Source organism: Anastrepha ludens, chromosome 4, assembly GCF_028408465.1.
Source record: "Anastrepha ludens isolate Willacy chromosome 4, idAnaLude1.1, whole genome shotgun sequence".
In the NCBI taxonomy this organism is placed as follows: domain Eukaryota; kingdom Metazoa; phylum Arthropoda; class Insecta; order Diptera; family Tephritidae; genus Anastrepha; species Anastrepha ludens.
In genome coordinates, this window is record NC_071500.1 from 72,217,126 (window position 1) to 72,245,114 (window position 27,989).

The 27,989-nt window shown below is 38.2% G+C and overlaps 1 protein-coding gene across 1 annotated transcript; it reads right to left on the minus strand.

Moving 5' to 3' along the window:
* Positions 1 to 1,413: 1,413 nt before the first annotated feature.
* On the minus strand, positions 1,414 to 25,855 carry LOC128861676 (otoferlin). The gene is made up of 20 exons (XM_054099980.1): positions 25,629 to 25,855; positions 25,200 to 25,555; positions 25,039 to 25,141; positions 24,772 to 24,970; positions 24,433 to 24,693; positions 18,773 to 18,960; positions 18,487 to 18,690; positions 18,117 to 18,422; positions 17,288 to 18,045; positions 17,062 to 17,227; positions 14,981 to 15,370; positions 14,424 to 14,917; positions 10,144 to 10,281; positions 9,938 to 10,089; positions 5,884 to 6,020; positions 5,647 to 5,828; positions 5,376 to 5,496; positions 1,848 to 2,210; positions 1,692 to 1,792; positions 1,414 to 1,627 (listed from the first exon to the last, which is right to left on the minus strand). Exons 1-20 carry the CDS (start codon positions 25,812 to 25,814, stop codon positions 1,456 to 1,458), a joined length of 4,977 nt encoding a protein of 1,658 aa, XP_053955955.1. The 5' UTR covers positions 25,815 to 25,855; the 3' UTR covers positions 1,414 to 1,455.
* Positions 25,856 to 27,989: the final 2,134 nt, after the last annotated feature.

The window sequence follows — 27,989 nt, forward strand, 5'->3', positions numbered from 1 at the left end:
TTGTTTTAGTTCATCCAAATTTGTTGGCTTTGTTTTATAAACTTCTTGTTTACATAAACCCCATAAGAAAAAGTCAGGTGCAGTAAGGTCAGGCGACCTGGGGGTCCAACGAAATTCGGAGTTCTCCAGTAACCGTAACGGTGTGACCATTTTCTTCAAAAAAATAAGGCCCGACAATACAGCGTGAAGAAACCGCACACCACACTGTCACGCGAAGAGGATGCAATTCCGTCTCGTGGAGTATCTGTGGGTTAGAAGTACTCCATATTCGACAATTTTGTTGGTTCACATTGCCGTTTAAATCGAAATGGGCCTCATCAGACATGAAAAGGCAGTTTAACATGTTTTGGTCTTCTTCCACCATTTGCAGGATCTTCTGGCAAAATTCCAAGCGAATCGGCAAGTCTGCTGCATTCAGTTTGTTAACCATTTGAATTTTGTAGGGAAATAAGTCTAAATCTTTGTGCATTATTGTTTGCAAAGACTGTCGGCTGACACCAAGTTGAGCAGATAAGCTTCTTGTTGAAACCCTTGGATTGCTTTGTATAGCTGCAGCTACAGCAGCGATCGTTTCCTCCGTCCGAACTGGTGGGTTTCGATGATAAGGCCTTCTTGCGACTGTTCCTTGCTCAGCAAAATTATTCACCAGTCTCATTATGGTCCATCTGCTCGGGGGATCGCCGCCAAACATCCGCCTGTACTCTCTGTACCAAAACTACGGACTCCAGTGCGTGATAGCGGCGGACTATCCAAATTCTTGTTTGCGTGTCCCAGTTATCCATTTTAATAAATTTTAAAGATCAATCTGCAAATTAAAACAAAAATGGAACAGATAACTTAAAAAAAAAAAAAGTTATTCAATTTTTTTTTGGTAGCGGATTTCATCAGCCACCCTGTATTAAAACATACTTCGGGACCAGAGTTAGGCTTGACTCCAGCCCTGATGAGGAGTGTTCAGAGTAACGTAGCTGCTGTCAGTAGTCGGAAGACGAGTAGTGAAATACACAGCAGTACACAGGGATGGCTTACTTAGGCAGTAGCCCATGGTCGGAAAAAATGTAAAACATTGCGAGGCGTAGAATCAGCCACCCTGCTTTGGCCAGACAAATATTAAGACATCGCGGAAATGCCAGGGTTGAATTTTAGCCACTGCAATTCATCATGAGCTCGAAGGAGTTCGCACAACTGTAAATAGCCATCGTTTGCTTGTTAGCCCTTATATATGATTCCATTTTCCCTTTCAATGCTACCATGTACGAATATAGATTTCTCGCCCAACCATCCAACTTAATTTGCTTTTATTAACATAGTAAAGTCTAAAATACATAATATTTAAATTAAAAATGGCAAACAGTTATGAAATTATAATTTTCTTATTGAATTCAACTCTCATAAAACATAAAATTTATTTGCATAACAATTCTTCCTTTCAGATAGTTTTAACTCGAAATGAATTCAACGCAATCCGATAAATTTGAATGGTAAATTGGAGAAGAAGTGCACAATAATCAAAATGACAATAGCGCAAGAGCCAATTATAATAAGACATTTGATAAAAAAGGGTTGTATGATTTTATGGAATGACTTAAGTGGATGGGTAAATGGATTAAAGGAGGTTTCGGGACGTCTGTAAAGAGAACGCATAATTTAAAGTCAAATAAGCATACACATAAGGGCAATAGGAAGCTTACGATGGATTCGCTAAGGCATACGGAGGATTCCGACCTACTCCAACTGGATTCGCAGCCGCTTCCGCCTCGGTAAGTAATTCCAGTTCTAGCTCGATTTTACCCTATAAGATTATAAGAATATTTGCACTTACACTGAAGCTAAAATTTCCACATTACCGTTCGTGTACGTATCTGTTCCTTGAGCCGTTTATCATTCGACGCACGATCGATGTGACCTTGCAAAGGAAACCAGCCACGTATGCGTTTCTTGGCAAACAAATTCACCGTCGGGCGGCGCTGATGTTGGATGCCTTGCAAGCGAGCTAGGGTTTCGGGCACCTTAATGCCGGCAAACTCATTGGTTAGTGTGCAGAAACGACGATTCGTGCAGGGCTCTTGAAAGTTTGACAAATTAATCTCGAGCATGCCAAGAAAATCATTGCTCGTGATGAAATCATTGTCCCAGACTTGAAAATATAAAACAGGTGGATGTTTCACTTCGTATTCATTGAGTACGCTACTTTTGACTTTGATTACCATCTGTTGGAGAGCGAAAGATATGAGAAGTGAGTGCAAGAGATTTAGGGGGCGAATAGTTATTAAGTTAAAAATTATGCAATACGAGCAAGAAGCGTGCGGAAAAAAAATGTCTGGTATTCGTTGTATGGAGAAAGTGCGCAATAGTGAAAAAAATGTTAAAAATTAACGCAGCGCTAGCACGGCTAGGCTTTCGGATTGGTTATGTATGTCTACTTATATACTAATCTTATATTAGTTAGGTTGAGGCGAGGCGATCTGCCAAAAAAAAGTTAACTCAAAAAATTAGTTTTGTTTCTGAGAGAAAAAATGTAGAAATAACATTGAAAAAATTATCATTATATTTGATTAAAAAATTTAAAACTCAAAAAATAATTATTATTTCGGAGCGAAAAAAGGACAACAACAAAATAATCATTATTTCATTATTCGCCATTCCGGCATTCAGTACAGACGCATCATGCTAAGAGATAAAGACAGTTTTAAGGGAGACTAGACACATACAAAAACAAAAACAAAAATAAAACATTCACACATAATCGACGTGAGGGGCAACGGAAGCTTTAAGGAAGACCTCCTTCCTGGCTCCCTTCATTCATTCACTTTCATCACATCATCGAATACGTCAGAGAACTCGGTATCCTTTATCCTTTCCTTCGCAACAAGGAATTGTCTCCGTCTTGGGAAATAACAAAATCTCAGTAAACAATTCGCGATTAAAGAACGTAGCCAATCTTAAAATACTTGGGGTAATTTTTGATGATAATCACACTTTTAAACTCAACTGTTCCACACTAAGAAATAACCTCTTCACTGGGCTGAATATTTGTCATCAAAACACCATGGTATACATCAAAAAACACATATCACCATTATTCGATCCATCGTATTATCTAAAATCGATTTCTGTCTTCTCGTTTACGGCTGGTGTGCCAAACAGCATCTAAACCTTCTCAATACCCCTTATCATTCAGACTTCCCAACGTCTCCTATCAAGTGTGTTTTAGCTGAAGTTGGTCTTCCATCTATCACTGAAAGATATCAAATAACTGCTCTTAAACGCATAGCCAAATTTTCCACCACCACAAATAAACTTCTTTTCAACACATTTATAACAGCTTCTCGGCATTATTGGTCTTTCAAAATTTGGTCGGTCATCCGTCGGTGCATCTACAACTGGAACAATCTTGGTATTTCTTTACCGGCATCTTGCTCGAAAATCAGTAGTCAATGTCTTTGGAAACTCCTTCCTGCATCAATTACTTCCGACATTCATGCTCTCCGTAAACTTAACACAAATGCGGTGGTTTTTATACAACGTTTTATGGAACTAATTCATTCGCAGTCCTTAAAGAGTTGGGTAACGATTTTCACCGATGGTTCAAGTACTGACCATAGTACAACTTTTTCTGTGGTAGAGAATGATAGAAGCCTAATATACAGTGGGGGGCTGACTCCGAACAGCTCCATTTTTCTGCCAAGGCATTGGCTATCCTTCAGCGTCAGAGTATACAATTAATAATAAAAGCAAATTCCAAATATGTACAGACAGCTAGCCAGTCTGTCTGGCGCTAAAAAATATCCTTAGTGGTAATCTGATCGTTTATCGAATCAGGGATAAACTAATAAAATATCCCAACAAAATAGAGTTTCTATGGATAACTAGCCACATAAGCATACCTAGAAATGTAAAAGCTAACGCAGCAACCTAAAATACATATTTCTACCCCTCCATCACTATCGAAACATTCTCCTTGAATGATATTCTTAAAACTATCAACTTCTGTCCAATACTAACCACCAAACGGATTACTGCATATAGAACTGTGGTACCATCTACTCTATTAAATAATGTTACCTATGACAATGTGATTAAAGTATTATTATAGATTAGAACTATGCCTTCTCGTGAGAGGCTAATTTTTACAGAGAGGACTCTTGCGAAAAACGTCTTAGAGGTTGGAGTCACAGAAGTCACCATTCAATAAAGTCCCGATTATAACATAAATATCAAAATCCAAATGAAAATCATATTTTAGAGAATTTTTGAGAGACATTTTGGAAATATAAAACCTAAGTTGATTTGATTTATCCGAAGCGAGTGCACTTATGAATCTAGCTGTGACGCGTCTTACTTTCGATCAGCTCTTCCATCGAGACTGTACTTAAACTGTTTGCAAGTGAACAGAAAGTGGGAAATGAGTTTCGTTGTCATCAGAATTTTATTCTAAAAACTAGCTGAGCTAACACAACTAGGCGATTATTTTCAATATAAAGGAACACTAAATATTTCGGCGTGATGTACAAGTACGCATTCACAATATTAGTAATTTTATTGATCCACCTTTTTGATTGTATCACCGTATTTGGTGATAAGTTCGAATTATATGAAAGAAAAAAATTGGGTAGATTTTCGGTTAAGTTAAGTTAAAAAAAACACATAAATTATATTAGTTTGTTTTTTGTTGGTTTATTTCAGGCATTACCAACAGTTTCTGCAATATTTTCGCTCCGACAGGTAGTTATGTATGTTTATTCATTCATTTATTTTTACACTGACTTGCAGTGACACAACTTTCATAAAGAGCAGTAAAAACGCAATGCATGATTCCAATGAAAAGGGCGAAATTAATACAATTCACCGCATTAAAAGTAAGTCAATAAACCCATATCGCAGTGTAGGTATGTCAAAGACAGGCAGGCGTCCATATATGTATAAGTGTAAGTATATAATACAGAAGTAGTACTACCATGTTGAGGTGCGCTATTTACATATCCCATTAAAAAAATCTTTATCTACTTTTAAGCGAAGAACTTGTAATTCGTAGAAAGTTTCCGTAGTCTGTTAACCTCCTTCAAAATCGAGAGCAAATTTTCTAGATATTTCTTATTCTGATATTTACGTACAATATCATGCAATTAATTGAGGCTTAATTCTTCTAAAAAAATATCAAATAACAAAGAAAAAACTCTTAGTTCATTGCATTCTACACTTCACTTTGCGCACTGCCTTTCATACTGCAACACTTGAAATCAATACTTATAGCAGAGCTCATTAAGCAAATGAGCATTTGCTAAGTTTACAGCTAAAAACAACAGTTAAAAAACAAAAAAAAAAAATAGAATCTAAAAGAAATTTAAATAATTAGAAAAACCACTACAACTCACCATATCCTCATTGGAGGAATACTTGAGGGGAAATACCATGCGCCAATTAAAAGCTGCTGCTCCATCGAATGAGCGGTAATGGATATCAGTGGCTTGCATTTGCTCTCTGTCGGTGCACCAGCTTCAGTTCAGTTAAGCATGTTTTTTTTAGGAGTTTGTGAAATGAAATGTGCGTATTAATTAACGAATAATATCGAATATTAATTAACAACTTAATGATCCAACTTATTTCTCTACTGTTTGTATTACGTAGTATAAAATCCTCTCTTACCCTTTCACTACAATGTCGCTCATCTTTTTGCCAAATATATTTCGCTCATCCAACGTTAGGTCGGTGCAACCAATGACTACGACGCGTAATTCGTACGATTGCGGTGGGTGTGGGGTAATATCGATAGGGGCCGGTATATTTAGATTGCCTTCATACATTTCAACCCATAATTGTATTTTACCCTGAAATGATGCAAATTGCAAGTATTTTTAAGGAAGAATAAAATTCTCTACAGACCTGTTCTATACCCGGGCAATCACGTCTGTATAAAGTTCGAGTTTCGACATGCTCCGGCACTAGTTTGTAACCAAAGGAGGGTAGCTGATCGAAGTGATGAAGCGCCGTTAGACTTAGCCGTTCTTGCAATTCTTCGTCTAAGGGAATAAAATAAATTATTAATGCAGGTCATAGATAAACGAAACGCTTTTTGCTTTGCAATCAAATGGCATACGAGGCTTGTGCAGAAGAAAGGCAACTTTTAATTTTCCTCGAAAATATTACTTTATTCTTCGAAATCCATGTTCCAAGTAATCCTAGTAATTTAAATATATATAGTTTATAGTATAAATAGCTTCTTTCAATCCCCAAAACACTTCTGATTTGCGCTTTTTCGTATTTCTTCCGCCGATGCGATCTTTAGCTCACAAATTTTCGTGGGTATTTTCAGTTTTGGGAACAGAAAAAAGTGGCAAGTGGCCAAACCCAGTGAATAGGCTGGGTGAGTATTAACTTCGGTATTGATTTTTGGCAAACAAATAAATATTTTTTTATTAATTTTTTCATTAGTCAAAAATCGCCAAATGCACCAAACCACGTCTTACTTTTATATCTATAAAAAACAAGCTAAAATTCCAAAATTTATGAAAATGTTAACTTAAAACAAAAAACTTAACCCGATGTATTTAGCTCATTCAAATATCTCTTGAGAGGCTTCTCACACACGTATGTATACCTGAAGTCACTGAAAAATACGGTCTGTTCAAAAAGGCCGATACTTAAAAAATATATGGATGCCAGAATGTACCACCTTGATCAAAAAGTTCCCTAATATGTTCAGAAAATTCAAAATACAATTTTATTCCACTAAAGTAATGTTATCGCCTTCAAAGTACTTCACGTCAACCGCCACACACTCATGCCAGAGTTTGATTCAGCTCTCGAAACATTTTGGAACTATATTTTCTGGAACTCCTTCTTCAATTTTTCTATTACTTCCTTTCGACTGTTAAAACGCGTTCCTATTAGAGGTTTTTTGACTCGATCACACAGAAAAAAATTGTAAAAATTGAATAAAAGTCCCTATTAACTCTCTGACCTTCTGTCCAAAATTCGTCTAGTTTTAATCCATAAAAACCGTGAGCATAGCTTTCTTTTTTGACTGAAAACGACGACTTTTTAGTCTTGGTTCATTCGGGGCTCTCCACTCACTTGCCTGACGTGTGGATTGGTTGTAGTATTCATAAGCCCATGTCTCGTCTCCAGTGGTCATGCTTTGCAATTTGATGAATGTTGGGTCGGAATCAGCCTTGGAAATCATGTGTTTGGCGATATCAACGCGGTCTCTGTTTTACATCAAATTCAGGTCTTTTGGGACCAACTTTGTAGCAGCTTGGCGGGAACTGAAATCATTAACTACAATGCCCTTAAGGAAACCAGAAGAAATATTCTAGTCCTCTGACAGCTCTCTGATGATTCATTTGCAGGCAGTGGACTCACCATCTCCCCTGCTTGCCCCTGCTTGTCACTCGTAAAGGACTGCTTTCTGTAGAGTATCAGTTCCGAAACAGTCCACTTGCAGAGGTAGATTTACTGAAGACGGCGCAAATTTTACAAATGTCAAGCAATGCCGACAACATTTTGGTAGGAATGTTAATCACAGATATGGCAACCTACCACAATAAAAACAGAACCCAAATCCATTGACTTAGAACGTCACCTAGCGGTTGTTCCTGTTTTTGATCAAGATGGCACTTACGTATATTATGTATACTCAAAATTTTCTGATATCAGATTTGTAAAAAAATATTTGAATTACCCTTGCTTGAGATTTTAAATTTTTCTGAGATTTTCGGTGAGTTTTTAAATTTTTTCGTACTTAATTTTGTGCTATCATTTGTTGCGTTTTGATGGCCTGGATAATGTACAAACAATACAAAATTGATGCACACCCAGCTGACTATGAAATAGAAGAAATATGTCTACATTTGCATTAATGTTAATTTCCCATTTTTGCTAGAGTTTTATTTTTTGATATAATTCTTATAGTTAGTTTTTGGTTCGAATTCTACAGCTTTACATTCTGTCAAAAAATATCGCGAATTGTTCATTTAAAAACCATATGTATAAATTTTTTTTTGCTGGAATGTTGGTACAACTGTCCTCTATAGTGTCGCAGAGTTTGAGCATGATCTGTTAGTTAGCTTGTTTTTGGCATTTAATTATATCAGTCAACCGCAGGTGTGCTCTGCGATTTTCACTATGGATAAAAATATCGAACAAAGAACTTGTTTTTAATTTTGTATTTTGAACGGGATTTCGTGCGGCACATTGTTGAAAATGTCGCAGAAAGCCTATGGCGAGTGTGCTTTATTAAAAACACGGGTCTAGTCGTGAAGGTCGTGGAAGATTTTCATCCGTCTTCAACGGATGAAAAAGTCGACAAAGTCAGGGAAATGGTGCTGGTTTGAGGGAGGTAGCTCGTGACCTAAGCGTGTCTCACGAATGAATTCGCAACATTTTACATCATCGATTGGGCATGAGACGCGTGGCTGCTCGACTCGTTCCAAAACAGTTGAATTTCTTTAAAAAAATTCATCGGAAGCAGACCGTTGAAGATATGCTTGAGCAAGTGAATTCGGACCCAACGTTTATCCAGCGCACCATAACAAGTGAAGAGACGTGTGTATATAAGTTTGACATGCAAACTAGTCAACAGGCGGATGAAACCGAAAAAACCACATCACAGTCGGTCAAAATTGAAAGTCATGCTACTCGTTTTCATTGATTATCATAATGTTGTGCACTCGAAATTCGTGCAAATAGTTTACGGTTAATAAAAATATTATTTGGTAGTTATGCGACGTTTAAGAGCAAATGTGCGTTGGAAATGGCCCAATTTATAAAAAGAAAACTCATGGATCTTGCACCATGATAACGCACCGTCACACAAGGCTCATATTGTGAACACTTTTTTGACCAAAAACTCGACAAATATCATCGAACAACTACAGTATTCACCGGATTAGCCTCCTTTTTCCTTTTCCCAAAATCTAAATTGCCACGGACGCCAGTTTGAGTCGATAGAGGCCATTAAGGAAAATTCGCTGAAGGAGCTGAAGAAGATCTCTTCAAACGCTGGAGTAATCATTATTTTGCGTTTTATTGAACAATTCCCGATACTTTTCTGACAGAATGTATTTCCTACAAAAAATTGGCCACTTTATTTGCGTCCACTCTCATCCCCAAATCAGAGAATAACTGGAGCGTTATGTTAGATTATACTCAATAATCCCTGATTGATTCAGTTTCATTGTATGTTGGTTTGCTCGCCTCATTGACTGTTCCGGGTTTCAGCATATTCCCAGATTTGCGCTATTCGAGCTCCCTTTCTCTCCGAGAACATCGCTGAGGCTCCGGGTTTCCTTACGCCCCACTGAACATGTCTCAATCAAGTACTTGACTGGGTAAAAATACACTCGTCGTAAAGTCGAGAAGTTTCATCCCTTGACGGGATCATCTTCACACCTCGCTTGGCTTTGTTTGTCCATATTTCGGCAGTTATGGAAATAGTCGAGTTAGTTTTCATTTTATGGCTTTCATACCATTCAGTAGTAATGGTTGCTTCGATTAGATTATTTACTAATTTTTTATACAGCCTGGTTGCACTTTGACAGTTTTTTTTGGTGAGGCCAGTTGTGTATTGCAGATTTTCAAACTATAGGTACAAAACGGGAAAGTGCCATAAATTCTTCAGCATCACTACGCCCAAGATAAAAAATCGGAGAAGGCGCCAAAAACAAGTATGCTGATCAGGGCTCAAACGCTTCCGTTGTAGTAGACCAGGTGGATATATATTAATGAAAATCATACATTGAAGCCGGCATGTGAGCTCTTACTCCATTACTTAGCAATAGGGTATTAATCAAACAACTTTTGAAACTCTTTGCATAGGGATAATAAACTATTTAAATTTCATTGTCGAATTAAATATGAATATCCCTCCCTTCAGAATACCATGAGCTTGCATGTAAAGTTATAATTTGCATAGAATACTAGGAAATATTATACAAACCTAGCGCAATACGCGTTTCATCTTGAAACTTCAAACCGGCCACTTCAATACTCTTTCCAAGAAACTGTGGTGCTGGTAAATCATGTTGGGAGCAAAGCTCGTTCAGAATCTCAAATGGTGTGGCAATATTACGCCATTTATTATATCCGCTCCTGCAAAATATCATTTTTTATTAAAACTAAAAATAAAAACTGAAAATTTTGTACTTCGAATATTCCTTAGGAATGCCAACAGCAGCGCGATGCCTTGAACGCCAACGGTCTTCCAAATCAATAAAAGTGGAGCCGATATAATCATCAGCAAACATGTTGCGATCGAAAACAGAGATTTCCAGCATATTATCTCTTGAAAAATGCAGCACAATCACGCAGATAAGGGAAAGAGAAGGAGTTAAAATATGTATAGTATGTGTGTATGTACAATACATTTATTATAAATTTAACTGGCAAATAAAGTTAATTCCGGACCTTTTTAGGACGACTGCCTTCTAGAGGATTTTTTTATTTTTAATTTATCCTCAAAATAATTTCTATGATTTTCATATTTCGTAAACTCATGTCTGGTATTTTAATAAAAATGTTTTTTGAATTTTTTTAAGTCATTCTTAGTCGTCGATATTTCGATTGGTAGTCTCCCTTGGGAACATTTAAAAGCGCTTGATCGATTTGTCAAAATAAGTTACATTTATTGAAATACTAGTATTGATCTCACGACATAAAAGTTCTCAAGATTAACACTTTAATTAAAGCTGCTAAGTAGCAGGCAAATAAACTGTTCTTAACCCATATGAATATCTTCGTTATTAGGTAGGCTACCATTAAGGCAGTAACAGCTGCAATGGTCAATTCGTTTAATGCATGGCAATGCGGGGCCAAAACTAAGAAGCATAAAATAATCCGTTGGAAAGAGTGAGCCATAGTGTTGGCCTATCATTGTGCTGGCCATCAAAGTGTCCGATATCTATCTCTCTTAGACCTACGTTAGAATTTAGTTGGACAGATCAGTGAAATCGAAAACGATTCACATTCATATTTTGCGGGACTGATAACGTTACGTTATTCCCCTTAGAGGCAATGTACTATACTAAACAGCGCGCAAAACAGTGTAGCATGAGTTTGATTTGAAATCTAAAGTATGTAGACCTCAATAAAAGCTCTTGTTGGCACTGCTTATAGGAACTATGTAGCAGTGTGGCCAATGTAGATCAGCCAAGTTAATAGTGCCTATTCTAGATTTCAGGACAAATGGCTTAATTATGTGAAATTTACCCGTTTTGCTAACAGTGTATTTCAACATTCTCAGCTCGAATATCCAAAATAGGATCAAAACTTCTCAATAAATGTTTTAAATATTTTGGTAGCCGGATTCAGAATTTTTAAAGATTTATAATTGATTTCAATATTGGTCTGGTCAAGACTGAAGGTTCATATTACATATACATAACTGGTGGTTACACACTTTGTTGTATGTTTGGCGGGATTCCTCCTCTAATTTGCGGCGTGCGACTCAATGTTGTTCTACAAATAGAGTTACCTACAATTTTACGCCACCTCCGAACGTTAGATGGTTTTATAGGAGGAGCTCTTTCGTAGCAGTAACACCTTCGGAAATTTACCAATGCCTGCCGAGGGGTGATCGCTATTAGAAAAAACCTTTCCTATGAGTTTGGTGTTTCGTGCCCACAGCGGGCGCTATCGTCAGGTAGTCACGCACAAACCGGTTTTGGCAATGATACGAGTACACGTGGTATACTATACTTATTTAGGCTGAGGGGAGGTTGTTTAAAGCTCTCAGCATAAAACCTTTCGTTACTTTCAAAAGCAAATCCTTAAGCATACGATATGCGTTCAACCATTAGTAGCTATAAAAGGCGCAGAAACATCGAAGGTCGCTTCCTCGTATGGAAAAGCATACAAAACAGCCATAGGAATTTTAGATTTTTATTGAAAGATAGAGCTGCATACTCCAACTGACTGCAAGAGAAAAGAAGAACTCAATATGTATGTAATATACAGTACAAATAAGTGGTATTATTTTTCGGCTATTTTGAAAAAATTAATTTAATTTATTCACATACTCGTATATTATTTGTGTAGTTTAAGGCAATATTGTCGGATTGAGAAGTAAAAATAATGGACGCTTGCAAATACTCTGAATGCACTCCTAACTAAAATTAGTCCTAAATTTATTAGTCAGATGGCTGACAAATGCATTAATACCCTTTAGAAACCCACCAATCTTGTAAAAAAATATAGTGCGATCTGCTATGGCTGCTCGAGCTGAAGTGCCTTTGTTCCTGATAAGATGTCTTTTTTTTTCTATATATCAATGTAAGTCTATCAATCCAAAATACGAAATTATCCAAAATACTGCATTTTTATGTATCGCATCGGCTACTTGAAAAGGAAAGATTTTCTTATTTTTTTGCAAGAATTTGGCAAATGGCTTAGCACAAATAGTGCCCTTCAGAATCTACTATTTAATTGTCTGCCACCTTTTGGGACCAAGAGAGAATCAAAAAAATTGGAGTGGTTCCAGAGAAATGATTGCTCCGGCGAAAATTATAAGAAACCAAGCCAGGTGTATACTTCGGATGTGATAAGTCTTCCACAGTTTCTTAAATAGGGTTCAGCCAATATGGCAACAGAAGATCGAACATTATTATGCTGAAAAATACGCACTGTTACGAATGTATTTTGTTGACAGTAAAACTATCCAGTGAAAGTTTCCCAAATTTGACGGGCTCATACCAACATCATTCGCTTCCGGTTCCATCAACCATAACCATACATATTCGGCCTCGAAGCTGTTGTACCGGCCTCGAAGCCGTTGTATCGAGTTAGCCTGGCCTAGAGCTAGTTTAGTCTAACCATTTTTCGCCCCTAGCTACCACAGGATTCAGCATTGGAGAAGCAAACTCATAAAAGGGTCTTTCAAAAGACGCGCATAGATATTGATTTAAAATAAAATATGTAAACATTAAGATAATCTTACGTTTCACTATTTTTACTCAAAATATGGCTATTAGCAATTATATGTGAAAAATGGCATCATTTAAATTTCCACAATGAGCATGTCTACACGCTGTCATATGAAATTTTCAACGACTCGCTCAAACATTATCGCATTGAGCTCAACGATCTCGAACCGAAAGTTGTGTTTCGGCTCTAGCATCGTTGCTGGCTTATGCGCATAGACTTTAATTTTCAAAAAACTTCTTTAAAAGTATGGTAGACTAATGGAGTCCGGTCGCATCATCTGGCCATATATGTCACCATTATGTAAAATTAATCGGCGAGGAAATTTAGATGCAATAATGCAATATTTTTCCGCGTTGTGTGACTTGTGGCCCCATGATGTTGAAGGCAAAGATCGTCTATGTATATTCCTTTAAGCTCTCGCCATAGAAAATTTTCAGGTGTTTATAGCGATGTCGATTGACATTAACAGCTCTTTCATTTTTATCTTCGAAGAAAAAGGTGCCACTCAAACAGCTCATTTTAGTGGATGTAATGCTTTTTCCGAAATTACTAGAAGATCTTCTTCTACCCAGATGTGGCAGTTTTGTTTGTTGACAAATCTTTTCAGTGTGAAACGAGCTTCTTTACTAAAGATGATTTTGCCCGGATCAGCATCAAGATCAAAGATCCAATTCACGAAATTTCTGCGTTGATAATTTGTATTAATTGAATTTCGTAAGGATGCAAATGCAAACCCTTATGTGAAAACCGCTAATCGGCGTATGAATGTCGTATTGTTGAGAACGTCAAGACATCGATGTGGAAGGTTATTCGGCAACACTTTGCGCCACAGCAACAATGTTCTCAACAGAACGCCCAGTTTTTGGTCTGCCAGTCCTTTTTCTATTCTCGACAGAACCAGTTCCTGGAAATTTTTTCAACAAGCTTTGAATTATTGACTCTTCGGAATGATTATTTCCTCCAACAAAATGAAGAATGTAAATCGACCATTCTTGATGGTCGACAATTTTTAATTATTTGATTTTCATGAAAAATTTCAATCATTTTAACACTTTTTATTATGTAATTATCCATGGTGAAAATTTTACATCCGTCTACTTGACAAATGTGAAGGTGTCGCTTAGGTGTCACTTTAAAGAGTCCCTTTACCCCCATGTGCTTGGAAATTTTTGTTATATTAATGATTCTGCCAAGTCTTCTTGCTTTTGGTACGAATTTTCACTGAGTAACGCCACTAAGTCTTAGTGTTCAAAGCGAGTTGTTTTGAAAGATCGTTCCTTGTCTTGGAACAAGATGCTTTCATTGATCCTAAACTTCCGATGACATTTAATGACTTTCTTTCGAGTTAAAAAAGGAAAAACAAAACAGCAAAGTGACGCATACCGACAACTAAAGCATTGTTATGAAGATATTTACAATAGAGTTCTGGGCGAGTTAATACAACTAACGTTTCTTTTGCGAATCCCCCATTTTGAAATTATATAAATTAAGAAGTGTATCCATACCTTGGCAGCACTCCTTCCATTTGAAAGCACTTCCCAAATATCGGATTACTCTCATTGGGCACATAATGCGCCCGATTCGCTATAGTCTTACCAGCGAATTGCAATTTAACGTAAGCATCCGACTTGCTGTTCTTATCATGCGGCCTTAATTGTACACCTTGCACCACATAGATGCGAACAATAATCTTTGTTAGGTCGGTAAGTGTGTGCAGCTCGGCCTGATAACGTGGATTCAGAGCCGCTGCTAGTGGACGTAACATAATACCATCACCGCCGTCATTGGTGCCACATTTGCAGGGCACAAGTTTAATATTCAATTTCAGTGTCGCATATGTTTCTTCCTTTGGCATAGAGTTCTTTTTATATTTTACACCATGTACCAATTTGACAGGTTCAGCCCAGTCGTGTAAATAGCTGAGATCGGCTTGACGCTCCAACTCATTAGGATAAATGACCAAGCTATGCTTGTATAGATGAGAAAAATCACCGGTTTCCTGAATGGAGGATTAATAAATTGCGTTAATTAATTTTCATAAAATAAAAATTATTTGACTAACCTGATATGAATAAATCGAGTTATAATATTTTGTCCACCAACTGTATTGAGTTTCATCGATTGCTTGTAAGTGATCAATATTTTCGATTGGTGGTAATCTTGCAGGATCTTTAGATTTTTTGAAGACACCAATAGTGCGCTGGAATAGCGTTAGTTTGCTCTTATTTAGCAGTGGTTCAGTTTCATTGTCCTCCCTATCAGCTATTTGCAGCATCGTTGAAGCTTCGTCGCCAGGCATTGTCGGTATACATTTTACTGATTTATCTGATTGCAGAAAACGTTTTGAATCAGGTATCAAAACGGCACCCAATGTCGTTTCGGCACCCTTCGACGAAACGGATACATCTGTAGCAATGATTGCTGGCCAATATTCGAGTTGCTCAGGAAGGCTCTGAAAATAAATTCCTTGTGCACAAAAAGGTATCGCCAATAAACTAAACAAGTAAAGCTACAAGAGCCATTTGGGCACAAAAAAGACTTTTTTAAGCGCCGACTACGCCTGTGAATGTCGGAATTTCGCTAGATCTAAATTGATTCTCTTGAGGTAATGTACAGCTGACCTTAATAATGGTAGAAAATGGGTAACAAAGAACTGTTTGATAACCTTTAGAAAGTTTAAAGGGGTATAGAGGAGTTCGTTCGTGATACAAAAGAACGTTTAGATTGCAGAGTACCTCCTTTCTCATCTATCCTTACAATACCTTACATTATTTTGTGACTGATTGCCACATTAATACTCAAATGTAGTGCATCATTCAAATACTCATGCTCAAATGCATTGCGACTTTTTTGAAATGTGCCTAAGCCAGTTTTCTCCTTCAGTTGGTTATATGCGTTCTTTGCAAATGGACGATTTATGGGAAGCTTCTTTACGGAAAAAGTACTCTCAGGGGTTTGCTATTTTCTCACGAAGCGCGACGCCTTTAGAGAAATCTACGTCTACCATTTCGAGGCTTCGCAAAAGGTGTTGAACCTAGGACCATCTGTTGAAATGGCTGAACAGCTCTACAACCCGAACCTTTTTATTTTATATTCCCTCGGCTATGACCTACCTCTGAACCGCGGATTGTAGATGGATAGACCAGAAATGCAATATTAGCAGAACCTACAACGTCAAACAATCGTCAAAATTAATAAACATGAAACGACGGCAGTCATAACTGGCTTTTGGTCTGTCGGGAAACAAGCAGCCAAAATGGACATCCCTCACAACACACTCTGCCACAGATGTAAACAACCGGAAAACAAGGAAACAATCTTCCATTTCCTCTGTGAATGCCCTGCCATATGGAGGAACATAATATTAACCCTGGGCAAATCGCTGTTCGAGAGTCTCGAACAACTATCTGGCTTAGATGGAAACAATTTGATAAGGTTCCTGAACGGCACAGACTGGATATAGTCATTCTGTAAATAACCTTGGTTGGTAAAGAGGATGTGGGAACAAAATGGTGCAGAAACGCTACTTGGATTCCGTACGAAACACCACTTAAACCAACAAACCAGTAAGGCTATGGCCTTTAACTGAATATGGAATTGGAGGGGACTCTAGTAATGGTTGCTTGAACTCTATTTATACTAGTGTTGGTAATCATTTTTGGTCGCCGTTGCCATGCCCAAAGTCGAACTAAAAGCTGTAAAATTGTAGTAGAAAACTTGGGGCATTTTTAACGTTTGCATGAACCAACGTTTCTCAGTTTTATCAATTCTGCCGAGGACTACAAAATAACGAGATTGACGCTGTTTTAGACGAAATACGACTTCTGTTTGTTTTCTATAGATAGAATCTGCCATTTGAAATAGGTGAAGCTATGAGAGAGCGAAGGGAACATGGCATGCATTCTGAAAGGGATGTAAGAAGAAGATTTGCTTTACTGCTTTGGGCTAGGGAAGATTTCCATGAAGCACGGCAGGTATAGAGGATGGGGTTAATATATTGGAGGTGATATTAAATACATATATACGAAATCAAAATAAATTGTTCTACAGCGTCAGTCTACATATTTAACCAACACACTTCGTGTGTACAGATTTCTTGTATCGTATTGTCGCAAGATCCCAAGCCAGTTAACTAAAACTTACCACTACTCCAGAAGCAAATATTACTAAAAAGTTAATGCTATTCTTCAAGCGCGTCGATGAAAGTCCACTCGTTAGCACCAGATCACCCATCATGACTTTTATCCGATGTCTGCCACCAAAAGTGGTCTTTGTATAATTTCTAAAACCAATGAAAACCACCTCTAACCTGTATAAATAAGCAATGTAAATACGCACTTTTAACAGTGGACCTACTTCCAGTACTCACACAAAGTTTTTCATAATTGGTTTTATACTCGTCGGTATACCATTTGTGATGGTCGGTTCCATTATTTCCATTTGCTCAATTTCTTGTTGTATCTCCACGAGCTCTGCAGACATCAACACCTCCGCTCTTACACTGCCATCCTGAGCAATCGGCACCCAGCTGAGTGGTGGTGGAGACAACACTTTGAGTTTATGAAATTTCTTCATGGCGATTCTCGTCTTCACCATTTTGTTTAGCTTGAGCTTATTTTCAGGCTCTTCGCGTGCGCTATCATCCGCATCTTTCGTACTAATCACTGATACCTGTACAGTACCACAACCAACGTAGTCATTGGCCGTTACACGATCTCGATCGTACAGCTCCACAGATATAAGTGGAGGATGTTTGAAGTACCATTGCATGATGCCGGGCATCACAATCATGTCAAAGCATATCACACAATTCCATATTGGTGAGAGCGTGGCCTCTTCTGTGGATGTTTGCGCCCACTGCGAACCAAAGATAACGCGTAGATAGCCATCACAAAGCCCATTTGTATCGCTGCCTGGACGCACTTTTGCTTGATGTATAAATATTCGGCATTTGTAAACGGTGTAGTGTACAATGGGTGTCCAATAGTAGAGTTCGGTCTGTTTCCAATCGTTGGTGATGGTGGCCACGTATTCGGTACGTTCGCTATCGACCACGATGCCAAGTGTGCCTTGTATAATGCCGACATTGCAGCCACAATTGATGCAGCTGTGCTGACATTGAATATCCTAAAGATAAAGGGAAAGTGGAGCTAGATTTAATTTCACCATTGCGTGCTGTGGTAGTTTTGTGATATGACCTTGAATATGAAATTCCGCATGCGCCAACATAAACTATTCGGGCTGGCTGTTTTGTCCTTTGGTGCATTTAAAAAGTATTTCGCATTGAGTCGGCAAACCGCAATATCACGATTTCCCGATACAGTGATCATAATCAAGAGGGTGGGCCATTCATCCTGTAAGCGCGTTGTGGCCAAAAGGCTCTTTAGTTCGTTCGAATGTAAAACCATTTGATCTACAACTTCCACGATGATGCTTTCTATTAACATGGGGGGCGCAGTCTTTAGCTTTTGACGCATCGCCCGCAGATTTTCAGGAAATCTTTCCTGCATGAGGGGTAAGAGAAGTCTTAACATAGGTGAAGTGAATGTTTTTGAGTTATGAACTTACGAAAAAAGCATTTACGTAGACTAAGCGATTGGTATCCCACATGGTGGTGTCTTTGAAACCTGCGTATTCTAGCCTTTTTTCGTCGACACCCTCCTTCAATTTATTTTGCAAATTCATTATAATGGCCTTCAAACATTTGGCTTGGAGTACGAATTGGTTGATGTATTTGATTTGAAAAAGTTTGAATGTTTTCAGTTCCGATTCCTAAGTTGGGCACAATTGAAATGAAATGAAAATGAACCTACATGAAGCTTGAAGTGAGTAGATGGAACTTCATATACTTAACTATTAAATCCAAGAATTCTTGCATATAATAATCACTATCGAATTTATACCGATTATCGGGCATTGTGATTCTTAAGTAAGCCGCTTTGTAAGCCGCTTCTTGTCGAAAATACTTTAAGTTGGTGCCAGCGCTGGTCATTTTACCTGGATAGCTTTTCAGATAGCATTCCACATAGTTGGAGGAATTCTCTAAAGCAAAGCGTTTATTTCCAAGATAAGTTTGAAGTTTCTAACAATGCTGTAAGCGACAAATGTCAAAGAACTTAAATCTGTCTAGACCTCTACGGAAGAGGGGAGAGATTCCTTATTCTCCGTCAACAATCTCATGATCAATTTAAGAGGTAATGCCGGTCTTACTAAGAGAACATCCGGGCCTAACAATGGCAATGGCACTAGTTTTATTACATTCACCTCTTTTTCAGTTACTACTAACCTTCAAAAGACAGCAGTTAAACTTTTATGATATTTCATTCATTAATTCGTGAGTTATTGTGCTAAGAGTGATGCTAATTTTGTTATTTTCAAAACAATGGATCAAAAAGAATTTCGTGTTTAAATTGTCCACTGCTATTGGATGTGAAAAAATATCATTCAAGCGAAGCAATGGCTTGAAAAGTGTTATAGAGACTGCGCTCCATCGGAAACAACAATAAAACGATGGTTTGCTAACTTCAAAAATGGTGGTAGAGACACCGATAGTGTACAACGCTGTGGAAGTCCAAATGAGGCGGTTATACCTCCTAAAAAGCATCAAAAAATCCACAAAATCGTTTTGAATAATCGAAAAGTGAAGTTGCGTAAGTTAGTTGATATTGTTAAGATATCAATAGAATGTGTTGGCTTTATATTGCATGAGCATTGGACTATTAGAAAGCTCTGTTCCATGTGGGTGACGGGTTTACTCACTTTCAAAACAACGCACCGTGTCACAAGTCAATAAAAACAATGAATTGAACTTTGAATTGCTGCCACATCCTCCGTATTCGCCAGATTTGGCTCACAGCTCCAAAAGAAACTGTTCGCAGGGAAGAAATTTCGCTCGACTGAAGAGTTTGTCTCTGAAACTGAGGTATATTTTAAGGCAAAAGATAAATCGTTTTTAAAAAGTGGTATTGAAATGTTAGAGCGGCGCTGAAATGATTGCGTTGTTTTTGATGGAAATTACGTTACTGAATAAAGCTAATTTTGAACAAAAAAAAACGTGTTTTCTCTGTTAGGCTCGGGCCCATGTGTTATATGGTGATATCGATTGTGCTCCAAAGAGTTCTTTAATAGTTCTGTGCTACATAATTCCAAATTGGAAGCATATAGGAGAAAATTCTGGTGACCAAAAAGCTTTGTGCTACTTATGGATCCAATGCAGTATCGAATGCAATAGCAAAGCAGTGCTAAAAGTATTGGGTTGGCAACTAAGTAATTGCGGATTTCACTCATCAATGGCTTTAGTTGAATTTTTAGATTTGCAGACGTAGTACAAATGTAAAACACATTTTGTTATTTGATTGTTGGCAATTCAGCTGTCAATCAATAAAAAAAAAATTTTGGTCGATTGCGTAGTTTTCGTTTGGCGTTCGTTGAAAAATGGAAAATCAAAAGGAACAGTTTCGTCATATTTTGCTTTTTTATTTCCGCAAAGGGAAAATCGCATCGTAAAAACCGCACCATAAAAAGTTATGTGCTGTTTATGGTGACGAAGCCTTAAAAGAACTGCAGTGTCAAAATTGGTTTGTCAAATTTCGTTCTGGTGATTTTTCACTCAAAGATGAAAAACGTCTGGTCGTCCAGTTGAAGTTAATGACCGCCTAATCAAAGCAATAATCGATTCGGATCGTCACAGTACAACACGTGAGATTGCAGAGAAGCTTCATGTATCACATGCAAGCATTGGAAATCACTTAAAACAACAACTTGGCTATGTTCAAAAACTCGATACATGGGTTCCTCGCGAACTGAAAGTAACGCATTTAGCGCAACGCATTAACAGCTGCGATTTGCTGAAGAAACGTAATGAAAACGATCCGTTTTTAAAACGACCGGTAACTCAAGTGGAAAAGATCGTGAAAAACGCCAGGTAAACCAACACAAACAACATCAAAAGCTGATATTCGTCAAAAGAAGGTTTTGTTATCAGTTTGGTATTACAAAGGAATTGTCTACTTTGAACTCTTACCACCCAACCGAACGATCTATTCTGATGCCTACATTGAACAACTAACGAAATTAAACAATGCAATTAAAGAAAAGCGGCCCGAATTGACCAAGGCCACATTATTGGAGGTTGGTTGGGATGTTTTGCCACATCCACCATATAGTCCTGACCTTGCACCATCTGATTATTATTTGTTTCGATCTTTACAAAACTCCTTGAATGTTAAAATTTTCAATAATGATGATGATATCAAATCGTACCTGAATCATTTTCTTGCTAATAAAAACCAGAAGTTTTATGAACGTGGGATTAGATGCTGCCTGAATGTTGGCAAAAGGTCATTGATCAATACATTCCAGAATAAAGTTGAAAAAATTGTATTTGATTTTCTAAAAAAATCCGAATTACTTAGTTGCAAACCCAATAATTCTGTTGTGGTAATATGGACGCTGAAGGACGATCCAAAATGTTGACAGAATTATATAAATTCTCGAGTCGGGTCGTCATGTGACCAGATCTACGCCGAGCTACAGCCGACTGAAGCGCTAACTGAAATTGTTTTTATCTTTAGTTTATATTAAGGCTGAGGGGCGAATATAGATAAAGAAGGTCACGTAATAAAGTGATTAGTAAAAGTAAGTAAATTTTTATTTTCAGTTATTAGAACTCGAAATCGGTTCAATACATTTAAATCGGTTCAATAACCTTTGAGGTCTCGCCGAATGAACAAATCAGTCGGGAAGAAAAGATCGTTTAGTGATGTGATTAAGAAATGCCATCGATTTGCTAGAGATGTTTGCCCTGGCATAATAATTACTTATATATATGTATCATAGTATGCATTAGAAAAATAGAGCGTAAATTGAAAACTATCAGAGCTCATTCCAGCCGATACGAAGTTCTCAAAGGTCGAATAAATTGTTGCGATAGATGCACATTTGAAAGACAAATCATGAGTGGAAAGAGTTAGAGTAGCATCTACAAGCATTGCTAATATCCTTCCTGATCATCTGGGTATGTGTAAGACCAGCGTATGATGAGTACATTCCCACACTTCACTTCAGACACAATAGGGTGTCGAGTGTTCATGCGAGTTTTTAAATCTGTATAATTGGATTCGTTTAGGAGACAAAACCTGGGCTCACCTCTGTGAAGCATGCAGTTTGTGCTCCATGGTATATTAGGACGCAAGATCTAGAGCGTGACCTCAATATTTATTCAGTTACGGCAACCATAAAGAAATTTGCAAAGTCGCACGCAGAGAGACTAAGCAAGCATGTGAACAATGAAGCCTTGATTCTTAACGATATTACTACAAAATGGAAACGAAGGCTCAAACGTAAAAAACCTCTAGATTTAAACTATTTGTATTTTTCTGAAGATTAACATAAATTATTTGTTGCAACAAAACTCCACAAAAATTGCTCGTTAGTATATACATATATAATATGTAATGGTATACTAGTTGCAATGAAAATACTAATAAAACAAAACCTCTGTGAAGCTGAGTAGAAGAAAGGGTCTATGTATTAGCATGCAAAAGCTTCAGCACCGCCGAAGAAGCTCTGGGGCGACAATTGGCTGGAAAGATTGGGACTACTGTTTTCTAGGATATAGAAGATATATTATTAATTGGTTATAAAGAAACGGCTGTCATGACAATATACTTGGCTTATAGGAAAATACATATACTGTGCCGGTGCAAAACAGTCACATAACCAGAGCTGCACTAAACAACTTCGTAAAGGTCGTCCAAAATCAGTTGTTGTTCCGAAAACCATTGATGCTGTGCGCGAACTGATATTGCAAGATCGTCATGTGACCTATCGCGAGATTGAGACAATCTTAGACATTAGTGGGACCAGCTTACATTCAATATTGCATAAACATTTGACTGTCAAAAAAATTTATTCGCGTTGGATCCCACACAATTTGTCAATCGCTCAAAATCAGGCTCGTGTCGATTGGTCGAAGGAAATGCTCAAAAAATACGATCGCAGGGCTTCGAAACACGTCTATGACATCGTGACAGGTGATGAATCATGGATTTACGCGTATGAGCCCGAAAGTAAGCAGCAGTCGACTGTATGGGTGTTTCAAGATGAGCCAAATCCAACAAAAGTTGTTCGCGCAGGAAGCACTTCCAAGCAAATGGTCGCCTGTTTTTTCAGAAAAACTGGACATGTCGCAACCGTACCACTAGAACAACGCAGAACAGTAAATTCAGAGTGGTACACAACAATTTGTTTGCCAGTTGTCTTCCAAGAAATTAGGAAAACCAATCGCCAAAGACGGATCACTCTTCACCAGGACAATGCGAGCTCTCACACATCGACTCAAACAACTGCATTTTTGAGCACCCAAAACATCGAATTAATGGGTCATCCGCCGTATAGTCCTGATTTGGCACCGAATGACTTCTTTTTATTCCCGTACGTAAAAAACAAACTGAGAGGTCAACTTTTTTCGACACCTGAAGAAGCGGTTGCGGCATTCAGAATGCATGTTTTGGAGGTACCTCATTCAGAGTGGCAAAAGTGCTTCGACAATTGGTTCAAACACATGCAAAAGTATATAGATCTTCATGGAGAATATTTTGAAAAACAATAAAGTGATTTTCCTTGATTAAAATTTGTTTTTGTTCTCTAATCCCGAGATATAAAAGGCACCCCTCGTATTGATAGTGAAGAAGTGAAGTCTACTATAAAGGCCTATTTTGAATGTCTGTGCAAGATATTGAACTTTATGAAGGATCTCAGCAATGTAATAGTCATAAAAGAGGTACTTGCTGTAACTTTTGCATCTTTCCTTGTATTTTAGTCTATAAGTGTTGTGAAGTTTTAGAATGTTTTTTGGTTTAATTAGGCCCAAATACATTTTTACAGTTTCATACAGATGCTGAGGTTACGTACTCTCCGATTGGTCACCAAATTCACCTTAAGTGCTACGTGTGCCTACATTTTATGGACCGATATTTTTGTATTAGTTGGGCGAGGAATTGAGCCCCAAATATTGAATAAGTAAGATGCTTCGCTTTCGCGCAAATCCGGATTTATCTCTAGCTAAATACTATTTTTCGCTGTTACAATAATAATTATTGGTGTCATAGCTAACGGACCAGCCCAGATTAATGTGTAGCCAAAAAAGAGGTTTATGCTGCTGATAAAATAACTATCAATGTAAGCTTAAATGTATTGAAATGGCGCAGAATGTTAAGAACAGGAACTATCCGATATGATTTAAAAATATGCCTGCATTTACTGCGCTAAGACAAATAATTCTGCTATACTACTCCAGACTACAACGAGTAAGCCACTTTCTGACACGGCGAGCATAAATCAATTGTATTTAATATAATTATGTCACCCTGTATAATGTAATTAGGGCTTGAGGCATAACCCCACAATTCCTTAGGTCATCGGTAGCTTGTTGTTTCAAATTTGGTAACCGATTTTTTATCGCTTGCCGCATTTATCGAACTGGAATGTCAAAAGTAAAACCTTTTGTAGTACCTGCGAGCCTCATAGATATTCGGCAGTTACTAAAATTTCCATGTATAAAGTCGCCTTGCAGTGGTAGAAACTCCACTAGGAATGTCTCTTCCTGCCACCAACGTTGCTCTTCTAACGGTGCAACGGGCTTTGTTAAGAGATCACGCGCCGGACCAGTGGGTAGACACTCCGAGCTGACCTCCACTAAAAGTCGTCCAAGGTATTGCAGTGGTTTGGACATATCGTAGAAATGCACGTATGTAGGGCCCAAAGCCGGTTTATCTGTAGCAAAATGAAATTAGTTTATTTTGTCTTTGCTCTAAATAATAATAAAATATTAATCTTTTTTGAACCAGAAACCTTTGAATGCAATCTCATCGAAATGGATCTCATAGTCTGCGACAGTCTTCCATTGTAGGTGCTCATGTGATAAAATCTGTACAACAAAGGTCTGCGATAGTGATGGGAACGTCCATGAGAAGCACACCGAATGATTCCACACCGGTTGAGCTGTGGCTTTGCAAACATTTGTCTTGCCCTTGAAAGGATGGAATCTAAACTTTAGAAATGAAAGGTCGTTGGTGAATTGGACGGTGTCACAAGTACATGGTTGCCAGCAAAGGATACTTGTATGAGATAGTCGCTCTTCTTGGTCAGCACTGCCTTATAGAGCGTGACAGTATAACGGATATTGCACTGCATCATGTTGTCCGCATTTTGTAGCATATTTCTGGAAAAATGGCATAGGTAAAGATATTTGTCATTTATGGTTTGCACATAAGAAATACCTCTCGATATTATCATAGTCCTGATTTATCTGCCATTTATTCAACTCCAACATTGCGTCTTCGTGTGGTCTCAGCACAGTGTTGGGATCCGAGTTCTGTGAGACAATTGCCAAATCAATCTGTAGATAACCTTTGCATACGCCTGGCGTGATATTGGACATGTCCGCAATAGAGGCCTCAAGACGACCCCATTTTTTGAAGTAACAACGATTCGGTTGATTCCAAACGCTCTGAAGATCAATGAGCAGTTCGCCATGGGTCAAGGTTTTTTTGCATGCATTCCGTTTTCGTACCTCATACAAGACCGTTAAACGCAACAGTTCAGTTAGCGTGCAACGTAGCTCAAAGACGAAATACTAAATAGCAGCACGGGGACATTCAACTTTAATTCAAGTTGCTTGTTAATCAGTTGAGATACAGATGTCTTACCTCGTTGTAGTATGGATTTTCAGAGCGCGCATAAGACTTGGTCGTTCTGTGCGCTTTGTCCAGTGTGATGCGTACAAATGTCTCGCCAGTGAAAAAGCCCAGTTGCCGCGCTTTATGTATTGTCGTGCAAATCAGATAATCTTGGCTCATATTGAGAAAGCAATCATTTTGGGCGATCGGTAACATTTGTATGCCAAATTCGCTTTTCTTAACAGTTTTCGGCTATATTTTCTATAGTTTTGTAGTCTTCAATTAAAAGCGAAAAGATAAATTATATTTTTTCGAACACGTTTGTCATTCAGTTCAAATAAATGCGACATAATTCATTTTTTCATGACACTTACATATTTGTCGTCAATATGAAATTTCTGCAACAAGTCTTGGAAGTTATATATTTTCATTAGGGCGGGTCACGCAGAGCACAAAAGGTTTTGTAGGTCGAAGAGTCGGCCAATGGGCATACTAAAGATACAAGATTAGGGCTGGTCAAATGTTTTCTTTATCTTGTTTCGGCGACTGAAGTATTTTGAGTAAAAAAGTTCATGGCAGTATAGCTCGAACATGGATTTTGAGCCTCATTATTTTTAGTTTTAGTTATTAAACCACAATAAATTTTTTGCATTTTATGCAATTTTTTTCTACTTGTCTAAGCTTGACAAAACCTGAATTGGAAAATTTTGTTTTGTCAATATGAGAAGGCGAAGCAACCCAGAATTTTTGGTTGAGCGCAGGGTTTGGGACCCGCCACGTAAAAAATCTTTCTCCAGTGAAAAACCAACCCCTGCTAATGCACTAAGGCTTATGATTTGGCAGCATGCACCTGGAATGTCCAGGGCCTCAATGAGGAAGCTGCCTCTGCGCGGCTGGTTGATGCTATCGTAAGTGCAAAAGCTGATATCACTGCCATTCTAGGGATGGGATGGATGGGACAAGGAAAACAGAGTATTGCACCTTGCACAAAGTTCGGCGGCTTACAGAAGGTTTCAAGACCGGGGCGACTTTCTGTAAAAACAAAGACGGCGGTCTGGTGATTGATATACAGAGCGTGCTTGAATAATGGAGGGAACACTTCTCAAACCTGTTAAATACAGACAGAAGCGTTGACGACGGAACTGTGGTTCCACTGCCCGACCATGACGAGGGGAGAACAGCGATACCGCAGCTTAAGATGCTAGATGCAACATGGCGACGAGGATCTGGTAAGGTGCATGGATCAGCCCCTAGGTAAAATATGGACGGATGAATGCATGGCTACCGATTTAAGTGTACATTGCCCAATCCTGTTCCAGCTACCTGTGCCAATTACCGTGGGATTATTCCTCTAAATATCGCCTATAAGGTCCTAGCGAGCCTATAGTGTGAAAGGCTGAAGGCCACCATCAACCAACTGATTGGACCTTATCACTATGGCTTTAGACCAGGAAAAAACCGGAACCGACCAGATATTCACAATACACCAAGTAATGAAAAAAAACATTAAACGAGAATCGAGACACTCCACCTTTTTGTCTATTTTCAAGCTGCATTTAACAGTACGAAAAGGAGTTGCTTCATATATGTAAGCGGTGCAGAATTTGGTATACCCGCAAAATTAATACGGCTATTCAAGAGGATGTTGCTTAATACCAGCAGCGCCGTCAGAATTGGGAAGGACCTCTCTGAACCGTTTGATACCAAACGAGGTTTTAGACAGGGTGACTCGCCGACGTGTGACTTAATCAAAGGGTAAGAGTCAAAGGGCCCTTCGAACGGATGCAAACGTTCTGGCTCTGGAAGTATTCGATGCGGTACCAGCTGGTGGTAGCAGAAAAAGAGGAAGTTCTGTGGAAAGCCTGTGTTGGAAAGATCAGGTGGAGACGGACTTGGCTTGACTTGGTGTGTCCAACTGACGGCTGTTAGCATGAGAAAGTAACGATGGCGCACTTTGTGAAACCCAGCAGAATCGCTTAAGCGGTTATCACGCCAACCACGAAGAAGAAAACGGCATGACGAATTTGTCAATTCATCTACCAACTGTAGGTCCTAAATTTACTTGAGTAGCGAAATCCAGCATGGTAAGTAGAGTTTTATCTCGTACGTTTTTTTAGTTTTTTGTATGTAAGTATATGATGATGTCTCTTTACGACTACATTTTGCTTGTGAACTCAACTGACAATTTATTAATCTGAAATTAAATATGCTGTAAAATTGCACACCCAGAAAATTTCTAAAATTTCACCTTCGTTGGGTGTTTGAACCAACTTGTCCCTAAATTGGTGGGGGGGGGGCTTGATGTTTTTTCTACAAGTGGGGAGATCTACAGTCTTAAGATGCCTCTGAACCGCAAATGGTTTTTTCATGAGACGATTTTTCATAGTAGAA

Coding starts and splice junctions, on each gene's coding strand:
- LOC128861676 (XM_054099980.1), bottom strand. CDS start 25,814: ATGTTACCGATCGCCCAAAATGATTGCTTTCTCAATATGAGCCAAGAT. Junction 18,423..18,486: donor TCTACGTAAATGCTTTTTTC/GTAAGTTCATAA, acceptor CCCCTCATGCAG/GAAAGATTTCCTGAAAATCT. Junction 6,021..9,937: donor TGAAACGCGTATTGCGCTAG/GTTTGTATAATA, acceptor TTATTCCCTTAG/ACGAAGAATTGCAAGAACGG.